Consider the following 25,892-nt stretch of genomic DNA (forward strand, 5'->3'; position numbering starts at 1 on the left):
AGTTAGAAAATTGCAGGTGAAGAGATGGAATAGGTTGCTATAATGACCTGGAAAGGGCCTGGAGTAGCAGGACTCCTGATGAGAGCTTTTGTGCACTTTTGAAAAATAAGAAAACACATTTATTTGTATTTTTAAAGACCCAGCTCTTCCACCTAGTGCTTCCAAACACTGCAGCCACTTAACTGCCACTTAATTATTCCTTCTTATGCATGGAGTTGTACACTTGGAAGGCTAAAACATGACATTTCTAGTCGATCAAAACCTGTAGGTGTAGAAGTATGTTAACAAAATTGTTTATCTTCCTTGTTTACAGCTGTAGTGTACTGTTAATTATTTTATGGATTAGCCTTGATTCTAGCATTTGTGGAAAGAGATGTATCTAATAGCTGTCGCATTTTTTTATCAGATAAAGACTGAAAGATCGGGAGCAGAGGACAGAGTAAAGTCTTCTTCTGCACTTACAGAGACGACAGTTGTAGACATAATTTTTAAATTTGTCTTGTTTCTTGCAGCTCGATTCTCTCTTCTGAAATGTTGTGTCGCTAGAAATGACTCATGTCAGTCATCAGCATGCACACATGTAAATGTTGTTTTGATGGCAAATTACACTTAATGTCACGTGTTGCTTCTCCCCAGATTCTGCAGAAAGTACTGCATGGGTGCAACGAGAGCATGCTAGGCACAATGGCACTGACAGCTTGCCAGTTCATGGAGGAACCCGGAATGGCAGTCCAGATGCGTGAATCTAAACATCCTTATAACAACAATACTAATTTTGAGGTGAGGTAATACGTGTAGTACAGGGCAGTGGATTTGCATGACTTGAAGATTTGTTGACAAACACCAAGGTGGTTGGAGCAGAAGTCTCAGCCTGTGGGGCTTCTGTGCTTGAAGCACCTGTGAAGTATCTGTTCAGTCTTGCTTTTGAAAAGACTGATGCCAGATCACTGAGGCCTTTCCCTGTGAAGAAATGTGTCCTGTAAGGCACTTTAATGTCCTAATTCAAAGAAAAGTGCATCACTTAAATGCTTTTACGATGCATGTGTTTGAATCAGATCATACTCTTAAATTGTTTCAGGGCCTTAATGAGCAAATATTTCTACCCTTTCATCCAAAGGTCTGTTTTGCTTGGTTTGTTACTTCCTTGTGCTATTTGACAAAAGCTAGGAGCGGCGTCTTTTTTTTTTTTTTTTTTCCTTGTATTTCTCATACTAGACTATCTTCTCCTGACACAAACAGCTTCTGATTTCTTTTTCTTGATGTTGTTTGAAAGCGTTTTTCTAATATAGTTTGGTAAGTAATTATCGCCTCTGGGCAGACTTGGGATTTTAATTTCCCTGCAGATCTGACCTTTCTGATTCTTGTTTTTAAAATGCATATAAGCCTTTAGCTTCTGGCAGCGAGATCGGTATCAGCAACATTACTGCTTTTAAGAAAACCAAAGCATAGCTGGCAATTAATTTTGCGTGCTTAACAGTTAATATAAGCAATAGGCCATGCTTTACGTTGGTTAAATCAATGCTGCATAAAAATACAACAAATATTACAGCATCTCCATGGGAAAAAAACCTCTATCGTATCTCCCTTGTTTGTATGGTGAAAGTTAAGCAGCCACTTGATAATAGAGTATTACAGCATACAAAGAGTATATGTTTATTCCTCAGGATAAAGTTCACATTCCCGGTGCTATCTACCTCTCAATCAAATTTGACTCTCAGTGTAATACAGAAGAAGGCTGTGATGAGTTGCTCATGTCCAGCAGCAGTGATTTCCAGCAGGATCGGCACAGCTTCAGTGGGTCTCCACAGAAATGGAATGATTTTGAGCTTCCAGGTGAGTATGTGGCATTTCACAGTGCGAATGTATAGAGTATTGCGGATATCTGGGACTCCTGAAAGTACCGAAAGAGGAGAGTTAAATGCGGATGTTCCTGAGATGTGTGTGGGGAAAAAAATAAACCTTTTCTTGTCCCAATCTGTTTGCTCTGATGTCTTACATTTGTTTCTTAAAAGTAGGCTTATCTGTTGTTCTGCTACTTGACCTTTTTTTCCACACCCCAGTCAAAGCATGCACTTAGCTACTGGAAACAAATTTTGATCTTGATTCTGTTCCAACACAGTCCGTGTTCTGCACAATATTCACTTACGTTGTTTCTGCCTTGTCTTACTTTCCACAGGAAGCACATTTTTATTAAAAAAAAAAGGAAAAAAAAAAAAGATAGGCTTATCTTTTGTCTCTGTGCTATACTAGTGCTCGGAGCAAACATTGTGTGCCAATGCCTTGTCTCCGGTTATTGCCACCAAGCATAGCTGAAAAAAAATCAGTCATTTGACTGACGATCCCAGTCTGTAGTCTCTAAGCTCATTTTTGATAACACAGTAGCTAATGCCGGTGAGCTGAAGGGCTGCATGATCCCATGCTGCTTTTAAGTTGTTTTAACCCACTGAGCACCGTGGCATTGCAGGAAGCTTTTCACTGCGAGCACTGTCAGTAGCTGTAAATAGATTGAAGAACTTTCTTAGCAAAGTGGTTTGGGTTACAAGGCGTTATTTAGAAACAAATGCGTGCTTTGCAGAAATATTTTGGATTTTTTATGGACTTCTGTCTTCCTTTTCCTCCCAAATAGTTGCAGAGGTTTGCCAAGAAACTGAACTTTGAGGTCCATTGTTTTGGAGCAGAGTTGGCTGTGCAACTTGGAGTTTCACCTTGTGAAACTTCATTTCCAGCCAAAGCTGTCTGGGTGAAGGCTTTTGATTTCCACTCAGCAGGCTTTAGCTGCAACCAGGCATTTGAAGGCTTCTGGGCTTTTTGTTTGATGGCAGGGCCTTCTCAAGACTCTTAGGAGTAGGAGAGAGCAATGGCTCCATTTTGTGATGAAAAGGGGAACAGAGTTTTAGATACTCTTTTTTTAAAAAAAATATTTTTTTAATCCTAAAAATGTTTTCAACATTGTTCTTCCTGAAACTGAAAAATCTGCTTCCCAATGAAAACTTGTGCCAGGGTGTTAGGATTTTTCATGGAACAGGAGGAAAGTTTAAGTTTTAACCAGATCTAATATTACAGAGCACGATAGGTAAGGATGTCTTTTGTTTGGTGTTACAGCTAGCTACCAGTGTTCATCTCTGTGAAGCTGTAGATGCTACAATGACATAAACTTCTTGAATGTTCCACTGCCTGATTGTGAAATGATTGAACCTTTTGATCGTTCTTCCCCTTCTAAGTGGTTAACGGTTTTGTTCCCTGGAGTAAAAGTGTGCAACTTAATTTTCTGACATGTAAAAGCATCGCAACTTCACTTTAACTTTTTTTTTAACGTTTTGTTTAATGGACTGTGAACTTGGCTGCTTGTTTAGAGGTTCTCTTTTCATAAATCATAACGGATTGGGAACACAGTTGGAAAAGTGAAGTTTAACTGTGTACAGTACAGAGTTTCTTTTAACTTCTGTGTAGTTTACAAAAATGTAAGAGACATTATCCTTGTATCTTTACACAGTGGAAACCATTCTGCGTTTTGCTTCAGCCTCCTGTTTATCATGCTGCTCTGTGCGTTTTGTAATTACCAAAAAGTAATAGATCACCTCTTGAATGACGATATCTAGGATTAATTTATGACATCTTTTCAATTGATGGTATTTGTGATAGCAAAAGTGACTTAGAAGGTAGTAATGTGGATTTTCTTACTTCCCTTGTACGCAGGAGACACACTCTACTACCGATTTACTTCTGACATGAGTAACACTGAGTGGGGTTATAAGTTTACAGTGACAGCAGGTCATCTTGGAAGGTTCCAGACAGGTAAGCGCTGCACAGAATGTATTGGAAAGGACTTTTTGGAGTTATTTTGCCAGATTTTGACAGACTTGTGGTTATCCCTGGGGTTTTTTGGCTTAGAATTTGCTTTCTCCAATATTCTGGCAACAATGTGATTGGTTTTGTTCAAGTCAAAACTGGACTAATGTCTCTTACTTACTGTGACTTTATGCTAGAAATACCAAATCTTCGCTGGCACTTGGAGATAGCAATTATAAAATGGTTAGTTGTAGTCAAAGTCTCACTATATGACAGTAATTACGTGCAGGATTTAGTAAATGCTGCAAGGTGCTGTAATTGGAAAAGAAATAACTGCAATTGTGTTTTGAAAAGTAGCTCTCCTTTAAAATAGGTTGGTTCTGGATCTAATTTCTATATATAGCAGAAAAGGTTTTCTTAGTTTCTTTCAGAGTTTAAATATTTTAATGAAATTGAGGGTGGTGAATGATTTGCAACCAGCAAAACTTTACTGCATGTCACATAATAGTGAGAACCAGTGTTTTGTTTGCCTTGTTTAGGCAAAACTTTAATTTCAGGTAAGAATCTTTGTAATTTTTGTCTAAGTTCCCCAGAAAAGGCTTTTGATGTCAGGATTTAATCTATGATTATCCCAGATTTTATTTTTTTTTTTAGTTTATTTGCGGGGTGGGGGGTTGTTTGTTTTTTGGTTAATTTCTTGTTTGCCAGACCAATACTTAGTATATGGAGAAGAGAAAACTGAGTATCTGAACAGAATGGGGCCCTACAAAAATAACAGCTGTTTGATTATTTTTTTTTCTTTCCCCCCCCCCAGGATTTGAAATTCTAAAGCAGATGCTGTCTGAAGAAAGGGTAGTTCCTCACCTTCCACTGGCCAAAATCTGGGAATGGCAGGTCGGGGTAGCGTGCCGTCAGACCGGGCACCAGCGTTTGAAGGCTATCCATTTGCTCTTGAAGATAGTGCAGTGCAGCGCCCAGAGGTAAGTGCACTACTCTGTGTCATGCACTAAAAGGCAAAGGGCCAGAGAAGAACAAGTGACTTAAGCTAATATTACTTTGAAGCCAGAAAGCCACGATTTGAAGTAGGTATTCTTAATTTGCCTTTCAGATACAATTCACAGTGCCTCAATAGCAGAAATTTATTATAAGGGAGTTTGTGCGTGTTTTTTTAAATTTTCTCTTCCTTCTTGGCTTTTAAAAAAGGTCCAGTTAATTTGAATGTTGTAAAGAAAAGATCACCCTGAAACAGAACAAAAAATAGATTCCAGTTAATTTTCTAGAAATTAATCTTTTAGAACTGTGTTCTGTTTGTATTAGTTGTACTTCAGAATTAAGGTGAAGGTGGAATAATAAACTGGTGAAATGATGAACTGATTCTCTGTAAAGTAAATAACTTTCATTATTTTTAGTTGTACCGCTAAGCCTGTAATTGAGTTTTAGAAGGGATATATGGGCTAATGCTTAAGTATGTATGGCATGGGTGTTTCTTAAGAAAATGTTGAGCTTTTATAGTGTTTTGCCAATGTGTATAGTCACATTCATTCAGTAGAAATGCTGGAAACAAAAGACAACAGTGCTGGAATGCTGACATTTACCTCTGTTATGTCCCTTCAGTTCAGGAAAAGCAAAATCATGAATACAACAGCATTCTACTAGCTCACTTCGTTAAAGTGTCAAAAAGTATATTCACATGTAGTGTACGTAAACTCGTTGCTTGACTCTGTGTAGATTTGAAATACACTGATCTGCATCCGAGTCTGAAAAACTGATTTTGGTATTACTTGTAATCACAGATTTGTGGTGGGTTTTTTTTGTTTGTTTGTTTGTTTGTTTTTTCCCAAGTTCCATTGAGTTTTTTCATCAGAAAATGCCTTTGTCATGTGGACAACAAATGTAATTGCTAAAAGATCACGTCTCTGTTGTGCTTAAAACATTAAATATTTTTCTTAGCTAATCAGATGGTAGGTTCTGAAATTGTTTCCCCCGTCTCCCCTGTCCCCTACTGAACAATATTTGTCATCCTATCTGTATGATAAGTGACATTTGGGTTAGCCAGCTTTAACTCAGGAGTAAGAAGGAGGCAGGGTTGAAGTTGTTTGTTGAGCTATATATAATTTTTTGTCTGTCTGCCCTATACAAGGGTATTGCCTGCTCAGTGCTGTAGTTCGGTATTGTATAATTTCCAGCAGTGGAGCTAGAGCATTTAGCACAGCGATATATATAGCTATTTTAAAGTTCTCATTTCAGGAGGCCACTCAGTTTTAGAAAAATTATTTAGATCTGTTCGTGGGTATGAGGTTTTCTCACTTCACCGATTCAGAATGGAATTCATTGTGCTGAAACACCTGACTGAAATTAGATTTTTAAATACTTCTTGTGTTTCTCCCTTTGTTTACACATCTGTCAAAACTATGGGTTTGTTCTCTTAAATTTGTTTGGGTTTCCCCCCCTGCCCCCTCCCAGAAACAGGCGTAAGACCATGATTACTCACTATTTCATTTAAATCACTTTTTCTTTTTCTTTTTTTCCCCCCAGGGACTGTGACCTCACGCTGTTGAAGCCACTTTGGCAGCTTTTTACCCATATGGAAAACAACTTGTGTCATGACATGACCAAGCCTGGTATTCTCCTTCCTCTTCATCGTGCACTTGCAGAACTCTTCTTCGTTACAGAAAACAGAGTTACTGTAAGCAGTTCCTCAGTTCCTATCCCTTCTCTCCCCAGCTGGGAATGATATGTAGTGCAGCATCAAATTATATGCACTTTTCCTTTGTCCTGGTGAAGTTCATCAGTTTTAGAAACATAAAATGCTTCAGAAACGTAAACAACTTTCTCTTGTGGAGTCTGGTAGCAAATTCTAATAGAGGGGCATGCTGTTTGCTTATCCATCCTGGGGCCTTAAGTAATAATAGTCGTGACTCTTCCTTGTGCAATTAAGGCAGTAGGCCGTAAAGCCACTCTTTATTCTGAGAGGAGTGCTGGTTTAATAATTAATTTAAAGGTATTTGAATGTGGTTTTCCGTGAGTTGATTTGGAACGTTACATATGAACAGCCTGTAATGAACTGATCTCAGTGGTCACAAACTGTTCTAGTCCAGGAGAGTCCTGTGTGCAGTTCTGATAGCTTTGGTTCTTGGGAACTGCTGTAATGATCAGCATTTTCAAGTTAATTAGTAGGGTGATACCTTTGGTAGAAACGTTGGTGTTCATAGAATGCTTTCTGGCTGCAGGAGCTTGGATCTATACAGGAGTATTTGCTTGCCTTAAATACTGAAGATCATCTTCATCGCTGCACAGCACAGGTAATAAAATTGCACGACCCCGGCGATGGGGGGGTTTGTGCTATTTTTCTGGCAGAGACAATAACTTCAGATTGCCCAGTGGAGTTTTATCAAATAGATACGCATGTACTTGGGCTTTACGATACCACGACAGGGCCTCTGAAATTTGTCCATGAACTATGCAGAAACGCTGTTCTGCTTGAGCAGTCAATGTGCCACAAAGGGGCTGTCAGGTGTTCTCAGCCGTATCTGTTCTACCAAACAGGGCCACTCAACTGCCAAAACATGGACGTGGGGAAGGGGGCTGGTCTTTCAACCCCCTGGAAATGCAGTTGCCTGGCTGAAACTGCCTGGATGCATGACAATTAGTTAACCAGGTGGAAACAGGCTGGTTATTTATCTCTGTTTCATTTCATACAAGGATTTCTTTGCAGTTTTGGATTGAGGAGAATCTTTGACGAGACTTTTGTTTTTCCTTCTCTCCTCCAGGCCCTGAAAAACATTGCTGCTATCAGCCTTGCCATTAACTATCCGAACAAATCAACAAGTTTCTGGAATGTTTAATACTGGCTCAGGCCGGAGTGCATGGGATAGAGTAGTTTGTCCATAGGACATTGGAACAAACATCGTAACTCCGTTCAGGAAAAGTTCCTTCAGCTTCAGTGTATGAGCACTCTGCAGCCTTCCTTCCTTCCACCTTGATGTAGAATTTGTAAAAGTAAAAGCGCACTTCAATGAAAAAGCACATCTTGAAGTAACTCACGCATCGCCTACAGTTATGTATGCACATATTGTAGCATGTTAGAGTAAACAGAACAATACTTTTTTTTTTATTCAGAGGAAGCAAAAGAAAGAAGGTAGCTGAAGTATGAGCATGGAAGGCCCCTGCATTGCTATCATCTGCTCCCAAGGAAACTTGATTGATGGAACGTGACAGCTTTGAAAATACTGCTGAACTCTGAGTGATGCCATCAGCAGTGTCTATTCTGTATCGTTGAAGTGAAATAGGCAAACCCAAATCTGGTGGGCTGGTGCAGAAGTGGTCCGCACTTGAATCCTGTCATGTTTGCTTTGAAGGCTACTACCCAAGGGAAAGGACTTTAATTCTTACTGAACTGCAGGTTGTAAGACAAATTCTGGGTGATTCATATAGCAGTTAAAGGATTCCAGTTTCAGAGCATCCTCCTGCAAGATGTTAAATGTTTCTCCTGGTCTGATTCAATCAACAGAATCATCTATTCTTACCTTAATTTACCTCTAGTGTGTCATTCTAGCTAGTACATTATTCTAGTGCAGAGGGCAAAGGCTGGCCCCCGTTCAAAAAGCAGCAGTAATATGAAGAACCGAGGAACTCGCCTGTTTCTCAATGATCACATCTTTACAAGACATCATTCATGAGGCTTTTTTCTTTTAATTATTTCAATATTAGTGGCTTAGGAGGTCCTTCTTGGCAATGTTGGGAACCTGGACTCCCAGCACTCAGGGTGGGGGTTAATGATCGATCCAGTCTTATAGAGCAATAACTGCATTACTCTTGGTGATCACAGAGTGAATTGCAGACTTTCCATGCTGAAATAAATTGGCTTTCTTCCTGTTCAACTACGCTGGTTATTCCCTTTCCAAAGAGTCAGAAAGAACATAGAAGAATTTGGGGGTGTATTTTGTATACCATTATACAGTATATAGAGCTGGCCTTGTCAAATATGATTTCAGAGCACTTTTTATGCTGATTATTTTCTTCTCTTCCTCACCTCAACATCAGGATATGAAAAAAAGGCAATGAAAAGCTTCGGTAGTAACTGACGGCAGGTTGTCTAAGGGCAGTCAGAATCTGTCAGGCTCTGTCAGAAGGGCATATGCTTTTTGACCATGCTTGTCCAAAAAGTGAGTCATGCCTAAACAGCAATGTGCACCATGCGCGGGAGCACTGCCTTGGGGGCTGACCTCTGAATTGATGGTCTCTATCAGCTGGGGCAGAAACTTTTAAGGGTGGTCCAGTCTCTCTCTGAGAGGGAAACGTGCAGTAATACATCCCTTTTTTTTTTTTTTTTTATGGCCCCTAGTGCTGTAGTTAAAGGTGTTTTGACTTCTGTTCAGCCAGGTGAGTACCAAGTGAATGGCTTCTGCAGGGGATGAGGTTGAATCAGGACGTGCTTATTCTGCCTGAAAGACTTAAAAGTGAAGACCAAGCAGCACTATGCTGAAGCTGTCGCCTTCAGGAATGGAGTGGTCCTCTTAGCAAATGGGAATGCCAGAATTCAGGAAAAACGTACAATTTATCGAAGACTGAAAGGAGGCGGAGAGGTGGGGCTCTGAACCCCCTCCTGGAGTGTGCTGCGAGGTTAAAGCCCTGCTTCCTTCCTGAATGAGGTCACGATGGGAAGGGATTTATCCAAGCTGTGGCATGTCTTTAACGAAGCTGTGGCGTATCCTTAACACATGGATCGTTTTGTTCCCGCATCCCAGTAACACGTCGGAGTTTGCAGTCTCGCTGCAGGGGGGGGTGAGAGCGCCCAGAGGAACCAACTGTTTCACACTTCCCAGTAGCATGGACAGATTCTGGGAGCAGGGAGTTGCTCCACCACGATGAGACATTCTTAAGACTGCTTTAGGGAGTCGTGTCGATGGGACAGGTGAGCGTTTTGAAATTGCTCTTCTTGAGCAGTAGGACTTTGTTTGCTGCCTCGGTGTGAAGCCGTGGCTAAGCAGTCAAGGATATGCAATGGGCTGATTTGCGAAGGCATGTGGCATGCTGCTGAGATCTGCCTGTCCTAGTCAAAGAAGGTTTGTTTTCTTTTTTTCACATCAGGGATGAAGACTGTAAATAAACCATTCATAGACGCTGTCATGGCTCTACAATACTATTTTTTTTTCCCATTGGACTGTCTTTTTGCTTTCTGTATGAAGACAAGAGGCTGCAAGGATGACACAGGAGTGGCCAGTGTTCCTTACTAGGTGTACCATTTCACTTACTCTACCAGCAGAAACTGGCCTTGTGAGTCAGTCACCTTGTCCTGAAGGGACTGTCTAGGAACAGTGTCCACTAAATATAATTTCTACCCACTAGATGGAACTGAAGGACTGTGACCTGAGTTGACACTGAATCTGTTGCTGCCTTACAACTCAAATCATTCATTACGGATTTTTTAAGAGACAAGAAACACTGATTATTATTTTTTTTTTCTTCTGATAGTTTTAAAGAAAGAGGAAGAGAATACCAATAATGAATACTCATGATCAATCACATTTTGAAAATTCTGCGGTGGTTCCAAGTGGATGCGGATGATATTATTAAATAGTATAAAACTGTCTGGAAAACAGGTATGCTGAAAAAAAATGTGCCTAACATAAAAAAAAAAAGTTGTCCTGCCTGAATCACCTATGATGTGTTTAAAACCATATTGTTCCTAACGACACATTTGACTTGCTTTCATTAAACACTTAAAAAAGAGAGTTTTATAATTTCTTTTCTTACGGGTTTACTACTTTGCAATTTTTATCAGTTGTTTAAAATATATCAGACCTTTAGATTTATTCCAGTTCAGTTCAACATGTAAAAAGAAAGCTACAGATGTGGGTAAAATATGCAAATGAAGAGAAATATATTGTAAAAATTCTATAAAAACAAAAAAGTACAACACAGTGTCTGTTTTTTGTTTGCTTTTTCCTCCTCTCCTCACCGAATGCTAAATGCTTGATTTTTCCAGTGAGATCCAGGGTTTTTTTTCTTATGAATCTTCATTTCAGTGCCTGTAACCAAACCCGCTTTTCCTCCTGCGGTTAGTATGGATCTGAGAAGGTATGGAACTATGCAGGGTACGTACTTCTGGAGTCCTCTCTTAAATTCCAGCCCTGCTGTTTACATTTCAGTGGCCTTATTCTAAAAATGAAGTTTTCCCATGGATACCCATTGGTTTAAGTGCTTCTTATTTGTTTACTTTCAGACCTGAAACACGTGGGGGGGGCCCAGATGACCCATGTAAAATGGAGATTTCTCTTAGTATCTTTTGATTCTAATTAGTGGAGTTTATCAGTGATAATGCTTGTACCTACCTAGTCCGGTGGGCTTAGTTTAAAAGCTTCATTACCTTGGGTTTGGCTCAAGGAATGGGTTGTTCAGGGGCGTATGAGGAAGTTGACATCTTTCTGTATTTGCATGAAGCTGTAAGTTGTTTCCGCTGGCTCTACATGCTCAGAGAATGGTCTAATTAGGTAATTTTCTGAAATACAAATCAATGGTATGATTGTGAAGTTCTGGGAGAGTGGGAGCCATTCCCTGAGACAGCCAGGTGGGAGGTTTCAGCTGGCGATAAATCTAAAAAATTGGGTTTAATCTGTTAGTAAATGTGGTGTGATCCCAGGCATCGGAATGGATCAGCAGTTACAACCGTAATGGTTGGGAACCACTGTTTTTCAGATCAAGTTAGTTAATACTGGTTTTCTTCCAAGAGATCAAATTGTGGCTGCAAGTTAACCTGTAAAGCAGGTGACTTTTTTTTTTTTTTTATATAACCTGCTTTTAGGAGAAGGCTACACTGTTTAAAACAAAACTGGCCCAAATGTCTTGAGTTTTCACAGCCTGGCTCAGCTGTAACATTTCCAGGGGGGCTTGTCCCTTTGCAGCAGGAGGACAAGACATGCCCTTTTGTACTGTTTTCAATCTGGACCCGCCATCTGCAAACCCGTGAAGGTGGCCTGCTGGAAGGTCTGGTCACAATGGGAGCAGAGCAAGACCCAGTAATCTCTGGTTTGATACTTCTCCTTTCCCTTTGGAATGATAAATACACTTTCTCGCCACCAAAAGTGAGCGGGGAAACCACCAGCACAAGCATCATACCTTGTTTTCAGGGCACAAGCAGCAACTGCAGCCATGGGAGCCTGTCTGAAGCATGAGCTGATCTTTAGGTAAAGCAACGAGAATGTTGGAAAATAGATTAATCTATGTAAAGACGATGCTTTTCAACACTTGGCCAGTTAGCCTGTAGGAGGTCAGGCTGGATAATGACTGGAACAAAGAACGTGTGTTGGTAAAATGGCCTGAAAAAACAGGAACTCTGCTGGGCTTCGTAGGGGGAAACAGAAGCCTGGCCCACCTCTGAATTTAAAGCAAAGTCGTCAATTCCGATTCGGATGAATAAGAGAGAAATCCACTGTGAACAGGCAAGGAATTAAGTAAGAGGTGAAGGAAGTAAGATTAAAGCTCATTCTTTCCATGATGGCCAGGTCTAATTGAATTGGGTCTATTCTGCAGAAATCTTTCCTGATTTTTACCGAAGCAAACACAAGAATAAAAAGCTGGTACCCAGCTGAAACCCTGGCTGCAGCGTTGTGGTGGGGCTCGTAAATGGGTATGTAGTCTGAGCAGGAATAAACACTTTAAAAAAACAACCCAAAACTTCATTTCCTCCAACTGGAAACACAGAACAAGCATTCCTGACAAAGAGATGGAAATCTCAAGCCAGTTTTGTAGTGGTCCTCAGCATTTAGAGATTTGTTATTTTTATACTCAAGGGCTAAGAATGTTTGGGTTTAGGGAACATGGGGAAAAAAAAGTGGAGAAAGGATAACAGGACTGTCTTGGAGACACGGTCTTGCCACCTGAATGTTAGGCAGTTTGCTGGGGTGTTTCTCTTACTAATGCTTTTCTGACAACAAACGATTTTATTTTTTTTTAAGCTGTTTTCTTGCTTCCATTCCCCACTTTACTCTGACTTTTCATAAATCTTAGTGCATTTTTTTTTTTACATTTGCAGTGCAAATAACAAATATTTAGGCTTGCATTGCATGGAAAAAGGTCAGTTTTACGAAAACTGAAGAAATGCAAAATTAAAAGTGCCTGCAAATACTTGTTGGTACCTTCTCTCGCAGGATTATTTCCAAAACACTTTGTTAGCATTTCCTAGCACCTGTATCATCAAACACGCTTACTCCAAGCCATTTTGCTACCCGCACATGAGTGAGTGCGATGAGATGCTCCATTTCATATGCAGGGTGCAAGACCACGTCAGGCAGTGAATGCCCCCTCCTCTCCACGAGCGTTCCCAGTCCCTGCCTGCAAAAAACTGGGGTTTGGCTAATTGCAGTGAGCTTAATTGTATTCTCTGATGGCTCTGCCCAGTGCCTATTCGTACATCTTCAGTCGTCTCTTGCGACCTGCTGTAGTGCAGCTCTGTGCCTTGCTGCAAGTTGCCCACAGAAGCAGTGTTTTCTGGCTCCTTCGCTTGGCCAGGACAAGCCGTGCGGCTTTTCCTTCGGGACGCGGAGGGGACTCTGAAGGCAGCCCCTTGTCCCTCCCAGATGGGGGTTGCTCTCTGCCAGGAGGTGTTGGTAAGGTCGGTGCTAAACATCACTCCGTACCACTTTGTGCCTAACAGCTGACGTGCAAAATTCTTCTTAAGCTCTTTGTAAAGAGTCATTCCCCTGGCCGTTAACCCACCTGTGTGCTGGGAGCACAGCTTTCACATTGCTGCCTTCCAGGCACCCAAAGGCTTTAACCTCCTCAACCACATAAAATTTCTAGGAGCCAACAAACCCCCTTATTGGACTCCAAAGGAGCTGCTGCTTCTGCTCATCTGGTGGCCTTGCTGCTGCGTCAGGAGCGTGGCCACGTCAGAAAGCAGGTGAGAAAAGGCCAAGTGATGCGTGGTGGGTTTTGGTAATTATTTCAATATATTTCCCATGAGTTCTTAGCCAGACCCAACCCAGTGAATATTCTTAAACTACGTGACAGTTATTTCTGTGCTGTTGGACGGCTGCTGAGCGTTGCCCTGGGAGGGCTTTACAGGTGGGGTGATTTTTAGCATGGCGCCAGCACTGCCATCAGCCGTGGGCTATTGAAGCTCAGTCTGAGTTTCTGGGTGAGAGATGCCTGAAGAATTACAGGAAATGCTTCCCCTCATGATTTTATACTTTTTTTATAACACTAAACGCATCCTGTACAGATTTTTGTCTCTCTAATAACTCATCTCCTGTGGTATGACATCTATAATAGGAGGTCTTCAATATGTGTACATGGCTAGACATTTATTTGGGCTTCAGTTCATCACTGTGCTTATCTTAGACTAAATTAAATATGGAATTAAGGTGTTATCTTAAGCACCTCTAGTTAAGTGTTTCAAGATAGGCTTTAAATTGGTTTTGTTGCCTTGGAGCCTAAACAGAGCACACTGTTGATACAAAGCTCACAAATTGTACAGCTTTCTCTTGCATCCAGCGAAGTCTGCGAAGGCAGAAAATAAAAAGATGAATTCTTGAGTCAGGAGAAGTGTTGAGTCAGGAGGCCTTTAGTCTCATCAGCTTGCTTGAGAATAAGTCATGTCTGCGTTTCTTACCCTTCTCCTTTACATAAACCACCCACAGAAAACTCATTAATCAAAAATGTCAATGGTTTCATAGAAATCCCAACACACACACATACACACGCACACGTATAATGTTCCTTGGAGTAGCAGGTTGGGCTTTTTTCTCCCTGCCAATTGTATTCTTCTTTTTAAAATGTTTTTGTTCCTTCATGCTGTGAGTGTTAATATTTAAACAGAAAAGGGCGTTTCATCCTCCTTGGGGTCAGTTTTGAATACACTGCAGGATTTTAAATGGCATTGCTTTGCCTTCCCTAATTGTCCTTGCGCTGCTCTGAAGAAATTGTGTTTTCCTCCGCTTGTTCGAATACACTGATGGGTTTTTCTTTTTCTGCAGATGTCTCAGCTTCTTCAAAGCTGATGGCGTGTCAGAGGGTGTGCTCTTTGCTCGCTGCTGCGGCTTCTGCGTTCTCATTCAGTCAAGGGAGGCAAACCTCCCGCAGAGGCAGGAGCCAAGGAGCTGAAAATAGTGGGTTTATTTACCAGAAACTCAAAGGCTCTCTGAGAGTAAAGCAAATCCCTCCTGAATTTTCCACTTATAGTATGTCAAACGGGTAGAGCCTGCTGCTGAGAGGTTATAGCTTTTCTTTAATTAAGCCTGCACAGAGGTGAGTGGGAGGATCCATGGATGAGGAGCATGAACCGATGTCCGGGAGCTCCTGCTGCCTGTGCCCTGAGCTTGCTGCGTGCTATAGGAATTAGATGCGGTGCTCTGCTACACAAGGCTTCTTCCCAGCCGAAACCTGTGTTAGATGGTACAAGAGAGATTCCTCCAGTCCCTTGGGGGGAGGGGGTTGCCTGCTTTCTTTCCGATGCTGAAGGCACCTTCGTGCCCCCTGGGCCAGCAACAGTTGCAGGGAAGCTGTTGGAGCATCGCCTGCTGCAGGGTAAGCAGCTGCTGCTGTTTGAGGGGGGTTTTCTCCAAAAAAAAGGATCACACATTTACTTCCCAGCTTGTAGTCTCAAGCACATCCTGAGCCCTCGCCAGGCTCACCAGCTGGGAACAGCGTGTCCTGTCGCAGGGACCGGGAAGCGCCTGTTCTTGGTACGGCGACAACCGTGGCATATGGCCTTGGCAGGGCTGCCCACCCCCGGAGCGGCTGCCGGCGGTGCTGGGTGCGCGGTGCCGGGTGTGCGGTGCCAGCAATGCAGGGACCATCCCGGGGGGAGCCGGGTGCCTGCCTGGGCACTGGGGCTGTGCTGGGTTGTGAACCCGTGTGTGTCGCTGCTGGGACAGCTCGGCCCCTCACATTCTGCTCCTGGGTTCCTGAGCACAGCAGCTTGCTGTCCTGGGGGAATGTCCTGCTCTGGGTTTCCCCCAGCAAGCAGCCTACTGCTCCTCGCCTCTCCCCGGGGTGCTGCACCCTGCGTGGCAGAGCCGGCTTCACCTGGGCTCGTGGCCAGTTTCCTCCCTGCCTTGGGACGTGGCTCCGGCACACAAGTGACGCGCCACGCTGATGGCTGCAGCCCCTCATCAGCCCAAGGCAGCCTTTGGTTTTTTTTTCCTTTTAAGATTTTTTTTTCTCCTTGTAGGATTTTGGAGAGCCACAGAGCCTCGCCTGGCTTAGCAAGGCTGGAGCTCTCCAGAGCTAACGGAGCAGGACATTGGCTTTGCTTGCACAGGTGTAAGCCTCTTAACTCGCCTTCTGGCTTCTGATTTTTCACCACCCTTTACAGGGGGCTGTTGGGAGGCTCCCAGGGAAAGGCGGCAGAGCCCTGTTGCACCCCTAAAGCTGCCTGCAATCTCCCTTTCTGTTTCAGGGACCAGGTCCTGCAGCGTTCCTGTGGTTGCCCGTGTAGCATCTTCTGGTGGTGAGAGCTGCTGCGCTCAGGGCAGCCCTCCGGCTGCCACATCCCGCAGGGAGAGGCATCACCCCTTGCTTGTTCTCTCAAATACCCCTCAGGCTCCTCCACTAGCTCTGAAATAGAAAATTTGCTTGCCTGTGAGGTCTGGGCTTCTCTTGCCCTGGGCCATCACGAGCTGCAGGCGCGTGCACGTGGCATCAGGCGGCTTCATGCAGAGTCATGATCCATGGCTTTAATTACAAGCCAGTCTGTTGGTAAATCTTGGATAAGTTCAAACAGATCTTTGCAGCTCAGCTGCAGCTTTTGAGTGGTTTGGTTCAGTGTTCAGGAGCCCTCATCTGCAGCAAAACTTGACCTCAGTGTGAATGTCTCTGGGCAAGGGCTGGGTTTTGCATCCCACCAGCTGCCTTCCAGGCAGGGCTTGGCCCTCGGCTCTTCTCCTCTGGTGGCACAGCCAAACTCCTGGCTCAGCCGTGCCTTCTTGTCAGATGTCCCAGGAGGATTGTGCTGAGCCAAAGCCCACCTCCTTCTGCAGGGGACGTGGGAGAAGGCAGGCAAGGCAGGGGCTCGTAGCTGTTTGGGGATGCAGTGTGATGGCCCAGGTATGGAGCTGACCTGTTGCTGTTCATGGTTTTGCTTTGGGCACTGCTCTCAGCGCTTTCGGAGCAGCTGTACAACGCGGCAGCGGTGTTCCCTCTCTCCTGTTGCAAGTACCTGGGCTGGGAGCAAGGGGGGCTTGAGGGTGGCAGCCAGCCCAGGCACCAGGCGTCGCACCTACGCTCCCCCCACCCAGCCTTTGGCCACCTCTGCAAGCCCCAGGCTGTGACTGCAAACAGTGACGCTGGACAAGCTGCACCCTGGCAAGCAGAGCTGGGGGGATCCCCCCTCCCCCAATAAAGCATCCCTTTGGGGTGCCTGCTGCAGAGCCAGGACCCAGCTGTGCCCCTGGGAGTGAGGGAGCAGCCCTGTGCGCCACCACCCCATGCCCCCCCCCTTGTCCGGGGGATGCTGGAGGCGCAGGTCTGTGCCCGGGGCACGATCCCCCATCCTGATTTTTGAGCTGTTGCCTCCCACAGCTGCAGTGGTGGCCCCGGCACCTTCCCAGGGAGCTCTGCCAGCTCATAAACCACTTTTAATCTCCCGAGAAGGTCCTTTGTGCAGCCTTTTGTCAACAGGGCCTGTCCCATTGCTATAGCTACGGCCCCTTTGCTGCTGGACACACCTGTTTGTTTTTCCAGCTCCTTTCTGTTGCCATTAGATTTCTCTGCCACCTCAATAAAAGCTGAGAAAAGCCCTGCCCTGGTCCTGTGCCCTTGTCGCCTTTCCCGATCAAGGAAACTCCTTGCTCCCCCGAGCCTGGTTTTTTGCAGGGAACAGCCTCAAATCAGCTGGAGCCCCTCGGCACAGCTTTTTTTCTGGCTTTTACCCTTTAAAACATTGTGCTCGTGATGGAGCAGGGCAGGGGATGCAGTGAGGTCCCCGGGTACCCCAGGCTCCTGGGGATGGTGATGGCCCCGCAGCCTGTCAGCAGGAACTTTGCAGATATACCATGGGGTCTTCTCACTGACTACTTTCCCCTGCCACGCATAAAACTTGCCGAAATTAGTGCTTTTGGGATATCAACCCCCTGTGCCCAGCTCCCGGTCTGGCCGGGGAGGGCTGCTGCGCAGGGTGGAGGAAGGCTTGTTCTCCTGTAGGACCCTGGAGCCTTCCCAAGGGTTTGCATTGCCTTTCAGGGTCACTTAGCAAAGGAAAACCGACCGCCTGCGTGAGTTGTGGCGGCTGTGTGCTCAGAGAAATCCACCCAGCGGAGGGAACAACCCCGGGGGATTTTCTCCCCCTGGCTGCAAGCCTTGCCCCTGCATGAGGTGTTTCCCCTGCAGCCGCGTCAGGATGGGGATGGATTTCAACAGCATTTCCCTGAGCCTGAGGGCTGATCTTCATTTTTATTGGGGTGACTTGACCATAAGGATCCTGCTTTTCTCTTCCTGCGTTTCATTTCTTCCCCTGCCAGGTGTAGCTGAGGTTTATCCCTGGCACCGGGGCCGTGCGATCTGCTGTTTCAGCATGGCCAAGGTGCTGGGATTTGCTTTTCCTGCTCCATGCACCGATCCCCGGCGTGGCTGAGTCACGGGAAACCTCTAGAGCCAGGCAGAAAAACCCACCCCCGGTTAACCTGCGACATTAATCCCATGGTGCCGGAGCTCCAGCCCTTTTCCTTGGGACCCCAAGTGAAGCCGAAAGAGGGGAGAAGCCTCGGGGACTCACAGCCCCAGCAGGGCATGAAGGTGTGATGGCCCTGGGGGCAGGGGCGGGCTGGGGGCAGTGAGCACGTGTCCAGCATTTGGCCCTAATTTTGTGCAAGCTGGCAATAAAATAATTAACCCAAACTTCCTCCTTATTTCACCTCTGTGCTCTTGGTATTTACTGTCCTGCAGCTTTGGCATCGCTTCTAAATATTTAACGTCTTGGAAATTGTATTTTTGATTAATGCGATGTATTTGGTACATGGTGCCTGTGTTACCATTACAAAAAAAAAAAGAAAAAAACCAAATACAAAACCAAACCAAGACCTTTAATACTCTTCATAAAAACAGGCTGGGTTTAGCATCACCACGAAGGTCTTGCAGCTCATCCAGCCTCACGCTGGGCATCCCCCCATGCGTGTGCTGACCCCGAACACTGCACAGCAGCTGTCAAATTGTGCCTGAAATTCAGGCTATTTTGGATCTGCTATAACATGAGCCACATCCCCTCTGCCAGCTCTGTAGCAGTGCTGCACATCTGGAGGGCAGGCACATCTGGGCAGCTGCTGCGGGAGGGCTGGAGCAGCGTTGGGATGCGCAAGCGGGAAGGGCAGGCGGAACAGCTGGAGCCTTTTGGCGACGGTCTGGCTCTCCCCGCTGCTCATCACCCTGCGGGCAGACAAAACCAAGCTGCTGTTGGGTGGAAAACAGGCATTTCAGGAGAAATTCGTCACGCTCAGTTGAATGCGGCTGTAAACGAAGGGGGCTGCAGGGAGCACAGCCTGTGGCATGGCAGCGGCTCCTGACCTGCCCCGCAGCCTGATTTGGCTTTTAGAAAAACATCCAGCTTTGATATTTAAGATTTCCAGCAATGGAAAATTCACAGCAGCCGTGGGGCTGGGGAGCCAGGCGCTAATTGGCGGAACTTGTAGAAAAACCGTCCCTCCAGCTCTTTTCCATTGGAAAATCCAAAAGCTTTCTCCAACTGTTGATTTCTCATAAAAACTAAAGCAAAACACGCTGGGTGGGGGAGCAGGCTGAGGGAAGATCTTGACAGTGTTGGAGCAGCCCTTTTCACTCCGTCAGGACAAATATTTACATTTTTCTTATTGTAAAGTTACTCTTGTTTGGAAATAATTTGTTTTATATCACACTCTGTTACTGTGCTTTGAAAAATCACAAAGAAAACAAAGTGATTTTGCAGAAATACAATGTTTTGGCTAAAGCAGAATGACTTTTTTTCCCCCTAATTTTCCCTGGGAACGTTGACATTTTGGGGCTTTTTCCAATTCGGAAATTTCAGAGTGAGGTCTCATCCCTGTTTGTCTGGCTAGATCATAGAACAATAATTCTCCAAGGGTTAATAAATCCTTTAATAATTTTTTTAATCAGTCCTCGGCGTCCGTCAGGCACTCGTGCTGCCTGGTTCTGAGACTGGAGCCATCTGTGATGCTTCCTACCGCCGTGCTCAAACCCACCCGGAGCATCTGCTGCTCCCGTCAGTGCCGGTGCTTAATAGAGTAAATCAATTAGAAATCATCAATAAACGAGCGTCGCAGGTAGCACCTATAAATCAAGCAAATTGCATTTGAAAAGCGATTCTTTTCCTATTGCAAAAGCATCTCTCGGGTGCGTTTTGCCCCTCCGTGGAGGCTGTAACGTCCTTCCCGGTGTGTGAATCGCTGCAGGATCCACCCTGCACTGGAGAGGGTGGGAGTGATTAGGGTAATTAGGGTTGGGAAGATGAGCAGGCAAGGGCTGTGTGGTCGCATCCCTGCCCGTGGTGGGAATACGTGCCGTATTTCTCATGGAGCAATAGATGAGAGGTGAAGGGTGGGAGAGGTCCCGGGAAGGCGGTGGGCTCAGAAATGGCTCTTAATCATCCACGGGACATCACATCATGGCAAAATCCATCCTCAGCCTGGGGTTTTCCTTTGGGAGGTGGGTTTGAGACCCACTGAGGTGACTGTCCCCGTAGCCCTCCGGTGGGTCGCAGCAAGTGGCCACAAGTGCTTTGCAACCCAAAATGTGTGATGCCACACCTGCCCCCAGGGCAGCAGTGATGCCCATCATGCCTGTCCTTCCCAAAATCTCCCTCAGCTCCTGCACACCCAGACACCTCCAGCCCTAACATCTTTCCTGTTGCCATCAAAGCGTGTGGTGATGCATCCTGGCCCCCGCGGGTGATAAGAGGCTCTGTCCCTTTTGTCCTGCTTTGCAGCTGGGGGGCTGAGGAGGGGGAGGCGATGACACAGCTCCAGCCCCTCCTCAGCAGCGTGAACCTCCCTGCCCCAGGGGACGTGCTGGAGAAACCCCCCTGCTGGGGTGCTGGGGCTGTCCCCCAGCAAGCAATGCACAGGTTGGGTGTCACGGTGGAGGGGTCTGTGACCCCCAGTGCTGCCCAGTTCCCATGGAAGCTCCTTAGCCGTTCCCTCCAGCCAGTGAGGCCATCCCCTGCTCCGACCGCGGGGAAACCAGCCCCCACGGGGGTCCTGGCTCACAGCTCGCCCAGGGCTGGGGGTTTTGCATGGGGCCAGGTGGGGGCTCGGGGACGGGCAGCTCGTTGGCCGTGAGCTTTCTGCTGGAAAAGTGGCCTTTTGGTGCAAACGTCCCTTTGTGCGTGGGGCTGGGGGAAGCTAATCCGGGCTGGCAGGTGCAGGCAGCTGGTTCAGGTGTCTGGAATAAGGGTAAGCCCTGCCTAAACACCCTGGCAAGGGCCCTTCCACCTTTAAAAGCCCTTTGCAGGGAGCCCTGGGGGTGCTCTGCCTGGGGTGGGATGTGTGGTCCTGCCTTGTGTGAGCTCTCCCTCTGCTTCCAGTGGGTCCAGCATCGCCTCCCACCCCACATCTCCCATTCTCGTTTCCAGCTCTCCCGGCGAGTAGGTTTTCTAGCCCTCTGGTTCTTTGTGCAGGTTTTTGGGATGCAAAGCCTAGGGGAGGCTGGGGGGTGGTGGGCACTGGTGGCCAGGACCCAGCCTCCAGCAAGGGACCTCAGGGAGGATTTTGGGACCCATGCGGCCACCCAGGGGCCCGAAGGCTTCCCTGGGGCTTTGGAGCTGGGTCTCTGCAGCCCCTGTTAGGGCACAAACCCACTGCAGAGCTCAGCTCCCAAATACACTTCTTCATCACCCATTTCTGTTGCTACATGAAGACCCTTGGCTTAAAGCTGCCTTTTCCCCAGCAAGGGGCTGCGATCACCTCTCCAGCCCTCAGAGCTCCCCATTACCATTCGGGATCAGCACCTCCCTGAGCAAATTCCTCGGAGGATTTTTGCCTCCATCCCACCCCCAGCAGCGCCGGAGAGTCCCAGCTCACACGGGGCTGTCTGCCACCACCTGTGCCCCGCTCCCCTCCGGCACATCCCGCTCGAGCACTTCCTTCCTCCGATCCCATTTTTCCAGTGATGCTTCTCTGCCGCTGTCTCCTGTCCCAGCAGCTGTTTCGTAGCACCAGCTATTTTGACTACTCTGTTAACTATTTATCCAGATGGAGCGGGGCTGTTGTCATGCTCCTGGCATGTTTTTTCCATATCCAAATTCTGCACCGAAGTGGAGAGGACGAAGCCCAACACACTCGGCGCGTCGCCCCAAGTGCTGGATGTGCTCGCCCTGGCTTGGGGTTCAGCCTCCCCACTTGCAGCCCCCCCGCCAGCCCCTGCCTTCACCCCCTGTGACATCAACTCCAGGGGGTTTCTCCTCCCTGTCCCTGTTCTTCCCCTCGCGCCATCGGACCTCGCCCTCCTCGCCCCGGCCCAGCTGCAATAAGGAACTGGCGTGCCTTTATTTTCCTAGCACTTAATTTTAATCAAATGCAAATCCCAAACACTTTGCAAACCCAGCCACCCGTGTGGATGTTAATTGCCGGGGCTGGGGATGCTGTTTGCCACCCTGGGAAGGGGCAGAATGGAACCCCCGTCCCCACTGAGGGGGATGGGGTGCTGTGACCCTCTGGACATCCCTGGCTCTGCTCAAAATTGAGGTCATGCCAGGACCCAGCCTCCAGCAAGGGACCTCAGGGAGGATTTTGGGACCCATGCGGCCACCCAGGGGCCCGAAGGCTTCCCTGGGGCTTTGGAGCTGGGTCTCTGCAGCCCCTGTAGGGCACAAACCCACTGCAGAGCTCAGCTCCCAAATACACTTCTTCTTCACCCATTTCTGCTGCTACATGAAGACCCTTGGCTTAAAGCTGCCTTTTCCCCAGCAAGGGGCTGCGATCACCTCTCCAGCCCTCAGAGCTCCCCATCACCATTAGGGATCAGCACCTCCCTGAGCAAATTCCTTGGAGGATTTTTGCCTCCATCCCACCCTCCAGCAGGACTGAGGATTTCCCCACGAGCAAAACTGGTGGCTGGTGGCCAGCAGAGCCAAGGATGCCCTCACACCCGCAGCAGGGCTCAGCCTTGGGTGCTCAGCAGCATTTGCATTGAAAATCCCAACTTTGAAATGCAAAAAGCACCCGGCTGCAATGGGAGACGTTGTAGCAGGGGGTTTATAGCAAAGCCTAAATATTTATCCAGAAACATTTTGTTTTCCCTTTGCTCTGGAATTCCATATTTATTTCCTTTGCTCCCTCCTGGGCTGGGGATGAGCAAGGGCAGCCCCCAGCTCAGTCATGCTGGAGGGGACATTTCTTACCACCTCACAGCAAAACTAGCTGAAATTCAGAAAGCCATGCCAAAACACTCTCCTTTGGCAAATTTTCTTTTCTTTGCAGAGAGCCTGAAGTTTCCAAGCACACTTGTCACTCAGTGCATGAAAGGAAAGTTGGCAGCTCTCCGAGCTATTGTCAACCCCCCTTATGAAACTCAAGGATTTCGGCTGCATTTCCTACCCGCTGACCTTATCAAGGTTTTGCATGCTCTTGACATTTCTTCATGCCACCGGGGCGGTTGCATGGTGCAAAACACTGGTGGCACTGAAGTTGAGGGGCTGTGGTGCAGAAAGCGCCAGGACCCCTCCCTGTGATGCCACAGGTCCCTTGTAGGGGTGCATCCCCTGTGTGTGGGTATTTTAATGGAGATAAGTGACTCCCAGAACAATTTCTTTAGCAAATTCCCTGCTATTTCTGCTTCTGAGTTGTCAGCCAAGGTTTGCTGAGGGGCTTGTGCTCGTTTGTTGCTTCTGGTTGGTTGCTGAGGGCTTTGCAGCAGCAGCTTGGGGTGCATCCCTGTATTGCTCCCCCACCCCAGGGACACCTGGGGACCTTGAATGTTAGAGCACAGCCTTCAGCATGTCTCCTCCTGACATTCCCACCCTGCCTTTTAGTGTGTCTGCAAAAAATATGGTCCTATGTCAATGCAATGGTGCCTTGCAGTGGGTGGGCAAGCAGGGATGGCTGCTCTGGTGCCATGTCTCCGAGGATGTCCTTAAGAAAGTCCTCAGCAGCACATGTCAGGGGCTGCTGGCCTCCATGGGAAGTCATCCTATACCAGGGGCACCTGATGCTATGGGACAGGACCAAACCGCCAGGGATTTATCCTGGACATTGGAGGCACGGTCCGTTTTTCTTTTGGAGTGAATTTAATATCGCAGCTGAGTGCTGCCGTGTGCTCGAGCAATGCTAAACTGATTTCCTGGGAAGGTTTTTGAGCCCAGGCTGGATGTTCACAGCAGGTAAGTGGTTCCTGTGCCAGAAAAGCAAACCTGGGCTTTCAGCAGCAGGGATACAGTATGCAGTCAATGCAGAATCTGCCTGTGCCCTACAGCAAGTGCTGCACACACACATCCCACGAGCCGCCCGAGGTTTGGGTCATGCTGCTGGATCTTCGTTAGTGGGCTGTGGAGCTCATTAGCGGGGGATGAGGGACACAACACGGGTTGAGTCGGCTTCTTCCCCTTGAAAGCTCCTGCACAGGAGCAAAGCCATGTGCAGCGGGTGCTGTGCTGGGAACATCTGCGAGAGGTTTGATACTTGAGGGGTGTTTGGGACTTCGCATGTGCCCTGGGTGAGGGTATCTCCGGGGTCCCCACTGCCCCCCTGGGACACAGTGGGGGCGGTTTGTGCTTGACCTGTGCCCTGCCACCGTTGCTGGCATCCCCTGGAGCACTGGTGAGGAGACAGCCAGGTGTGGGGAAGCAACAGTTATGGGGTTGTGATGTTGCCTCTGCCAAATTGCAAGACCCACGACGCCCCAAAGTGCATCTCCCAAAGGCTGTCCCCACGGGAGCGTCAGGGTTGACAGTGCCGCGATCGACGGGTGCACAGTGAGAATGAATCCCTGCAGATTTGTGTGATGTAAGAGTGAAATCACATCAAAAATATTGATCTTTGCCCTGTGCTGGCCATGGGGGTACGCTGCTGACCAAACCCTGTGTGCCGTGCCCGCAGCAGGAGCGGCTGGCCCCACCGGGTTTCTGCGAAACACAAGTGCACCCTTGGCCGTCAGCCACTGAACAACAGCACAAGGGTGTTCGGCTTCCTCGAGGCTGCCTGGCCATGGAGATAAGCACCGGAGCAGGAAATGTCTTGCTCCGTGCTGAGCTGGAGCAAGTTCTGGCTCCCTGGTGCTGGGGGGGCTGCGGCTGTAAGCCACAGGGCAGCACCCACGCCCCTCGCCAGTGGGATGCTGGGGATGTCCCCAGCGTTTGTCTCATGCTTTTCTGTGAGGTTCCCTCTTGGGAATGGTCGCAGTGTGGGTATGGTGGGACTGGAGGATGCAGTAGTCAGGAAAGGGAGGCAGGGCAGCACCTGCCAATAGCCCCCGACACCCCCATCCTACGGCCGCACAACCATCCTGGCTGTGACCCCACGGGTAAAACATGAGCAGCATGGCATGGGCACCCCGGGTCTGTGCTGCGCTCATCCCAACGAGACGAGTTCCCCATTTTACGGTGGGATGCAGGCATTGCTCTGGAAGCCAGCTACAGAAACACAGGCTTCGTGTGCTCACCCTCCGCAGCATTGCTGTTAGCAGCCAGCCTGCCTGTGGCAAGGGGGTCTTGTGCACCCTTTGCACAGGTCTTGGGTGATTTCCAAATGCCCAGCACTTGCTGGGGCGCAGAGGACCCCTCTGGCCCCACCGGCTCAGGTGCTGGAGTCAGAGCAAGAGGCTGCACCCCCTCTTGCAGCCGGCGTCAGGAGCTGCCTGCATCCCATGTGGCCGCCTCTGTGGTTTGTGGTGGGCTGTGTTTTGCCAACAGCATTTGGTAAACAGCCCCACACGCGGTGCACAAGAAAGATCCTAATCTGACTCCAAAAAAGCAAACCAACCTGAAGTTATCTCTGCAAGCCAAGTCTGCGAATGCAGGAAAAATTCCTGCACCCGCTGCAAAAAGTCATCAGCCATCCTCCTTGCTGAAGATAATTGCTTTGGGTACCAACAAGCTGCTCCTGGCAGCATGGAGGCAGGACACGATGTCCCAGGGACCAGCTGCTTCCCTCCCCCCCCCCCCCCCCCCCCCCCCCCCGCCCCCC

General features: G+C 47.5%; 1 protein-coding gene across 3 annotated transcripts in view; it reads left to right on the top strand.

Moving 5' to 3' along the window:
- The window catches only part of ZZEF1 (zinc finger ZZ-type and EF-hand domain containing 1), a 60,660-nt gene extending 49,948 nt beyond the window's left edge, over positions 1 to 10,712 (top strand). For all 3 annotated transcript variants that reach the window (XM_080411277.1, XM_080411278.1, XM_080411279.1), the window contains exons 49-55: positions 637 to 780; positions 1,665 to 1,833; positions 3,697 to 3,795; positions 4,604 to 4,769; positions 6,325 to 6,475; positions 7,020 to 7,091; positions 7,560 to 10,712. In XM_080411277.1, the coding sequence (XP_080267403.1) occupies positions 637 to 780; positions 1,665 to 1,833; positions 3,697 to 3,795; positions 4,604 to 4,769; positions 6,325 to 6,475; positions 7,020 to 7,091; positions 7,560 to 7,634 (876 nt within the window). In that variant the 3' untranslated portion in view covers positions 7,635 to 10,712. The remainder of the gene's footprint in view (positions 1 to 636; positions 781 to 1,664; positions 1,834 to 3,696; positions 3,796 to 4,603; positions 4,770 to 6,324; positions 6,476 to 7,019; positions 7,092 to 7,559) is intronic.
- Positions 10,713 to 25,892: the final 15,180 nt, after the last annotated feature.

Source organism: Falco punctatus (genome assembly GCF_963210335.1).
Source record: "Falco punctatus genome assembly, chromosome: 1".
Lineage (NCBI taxonomy): Eukaryota > Metazoa > Chordata > Aves > Falconiformes > Falconidae > Falco > Falco punctatus.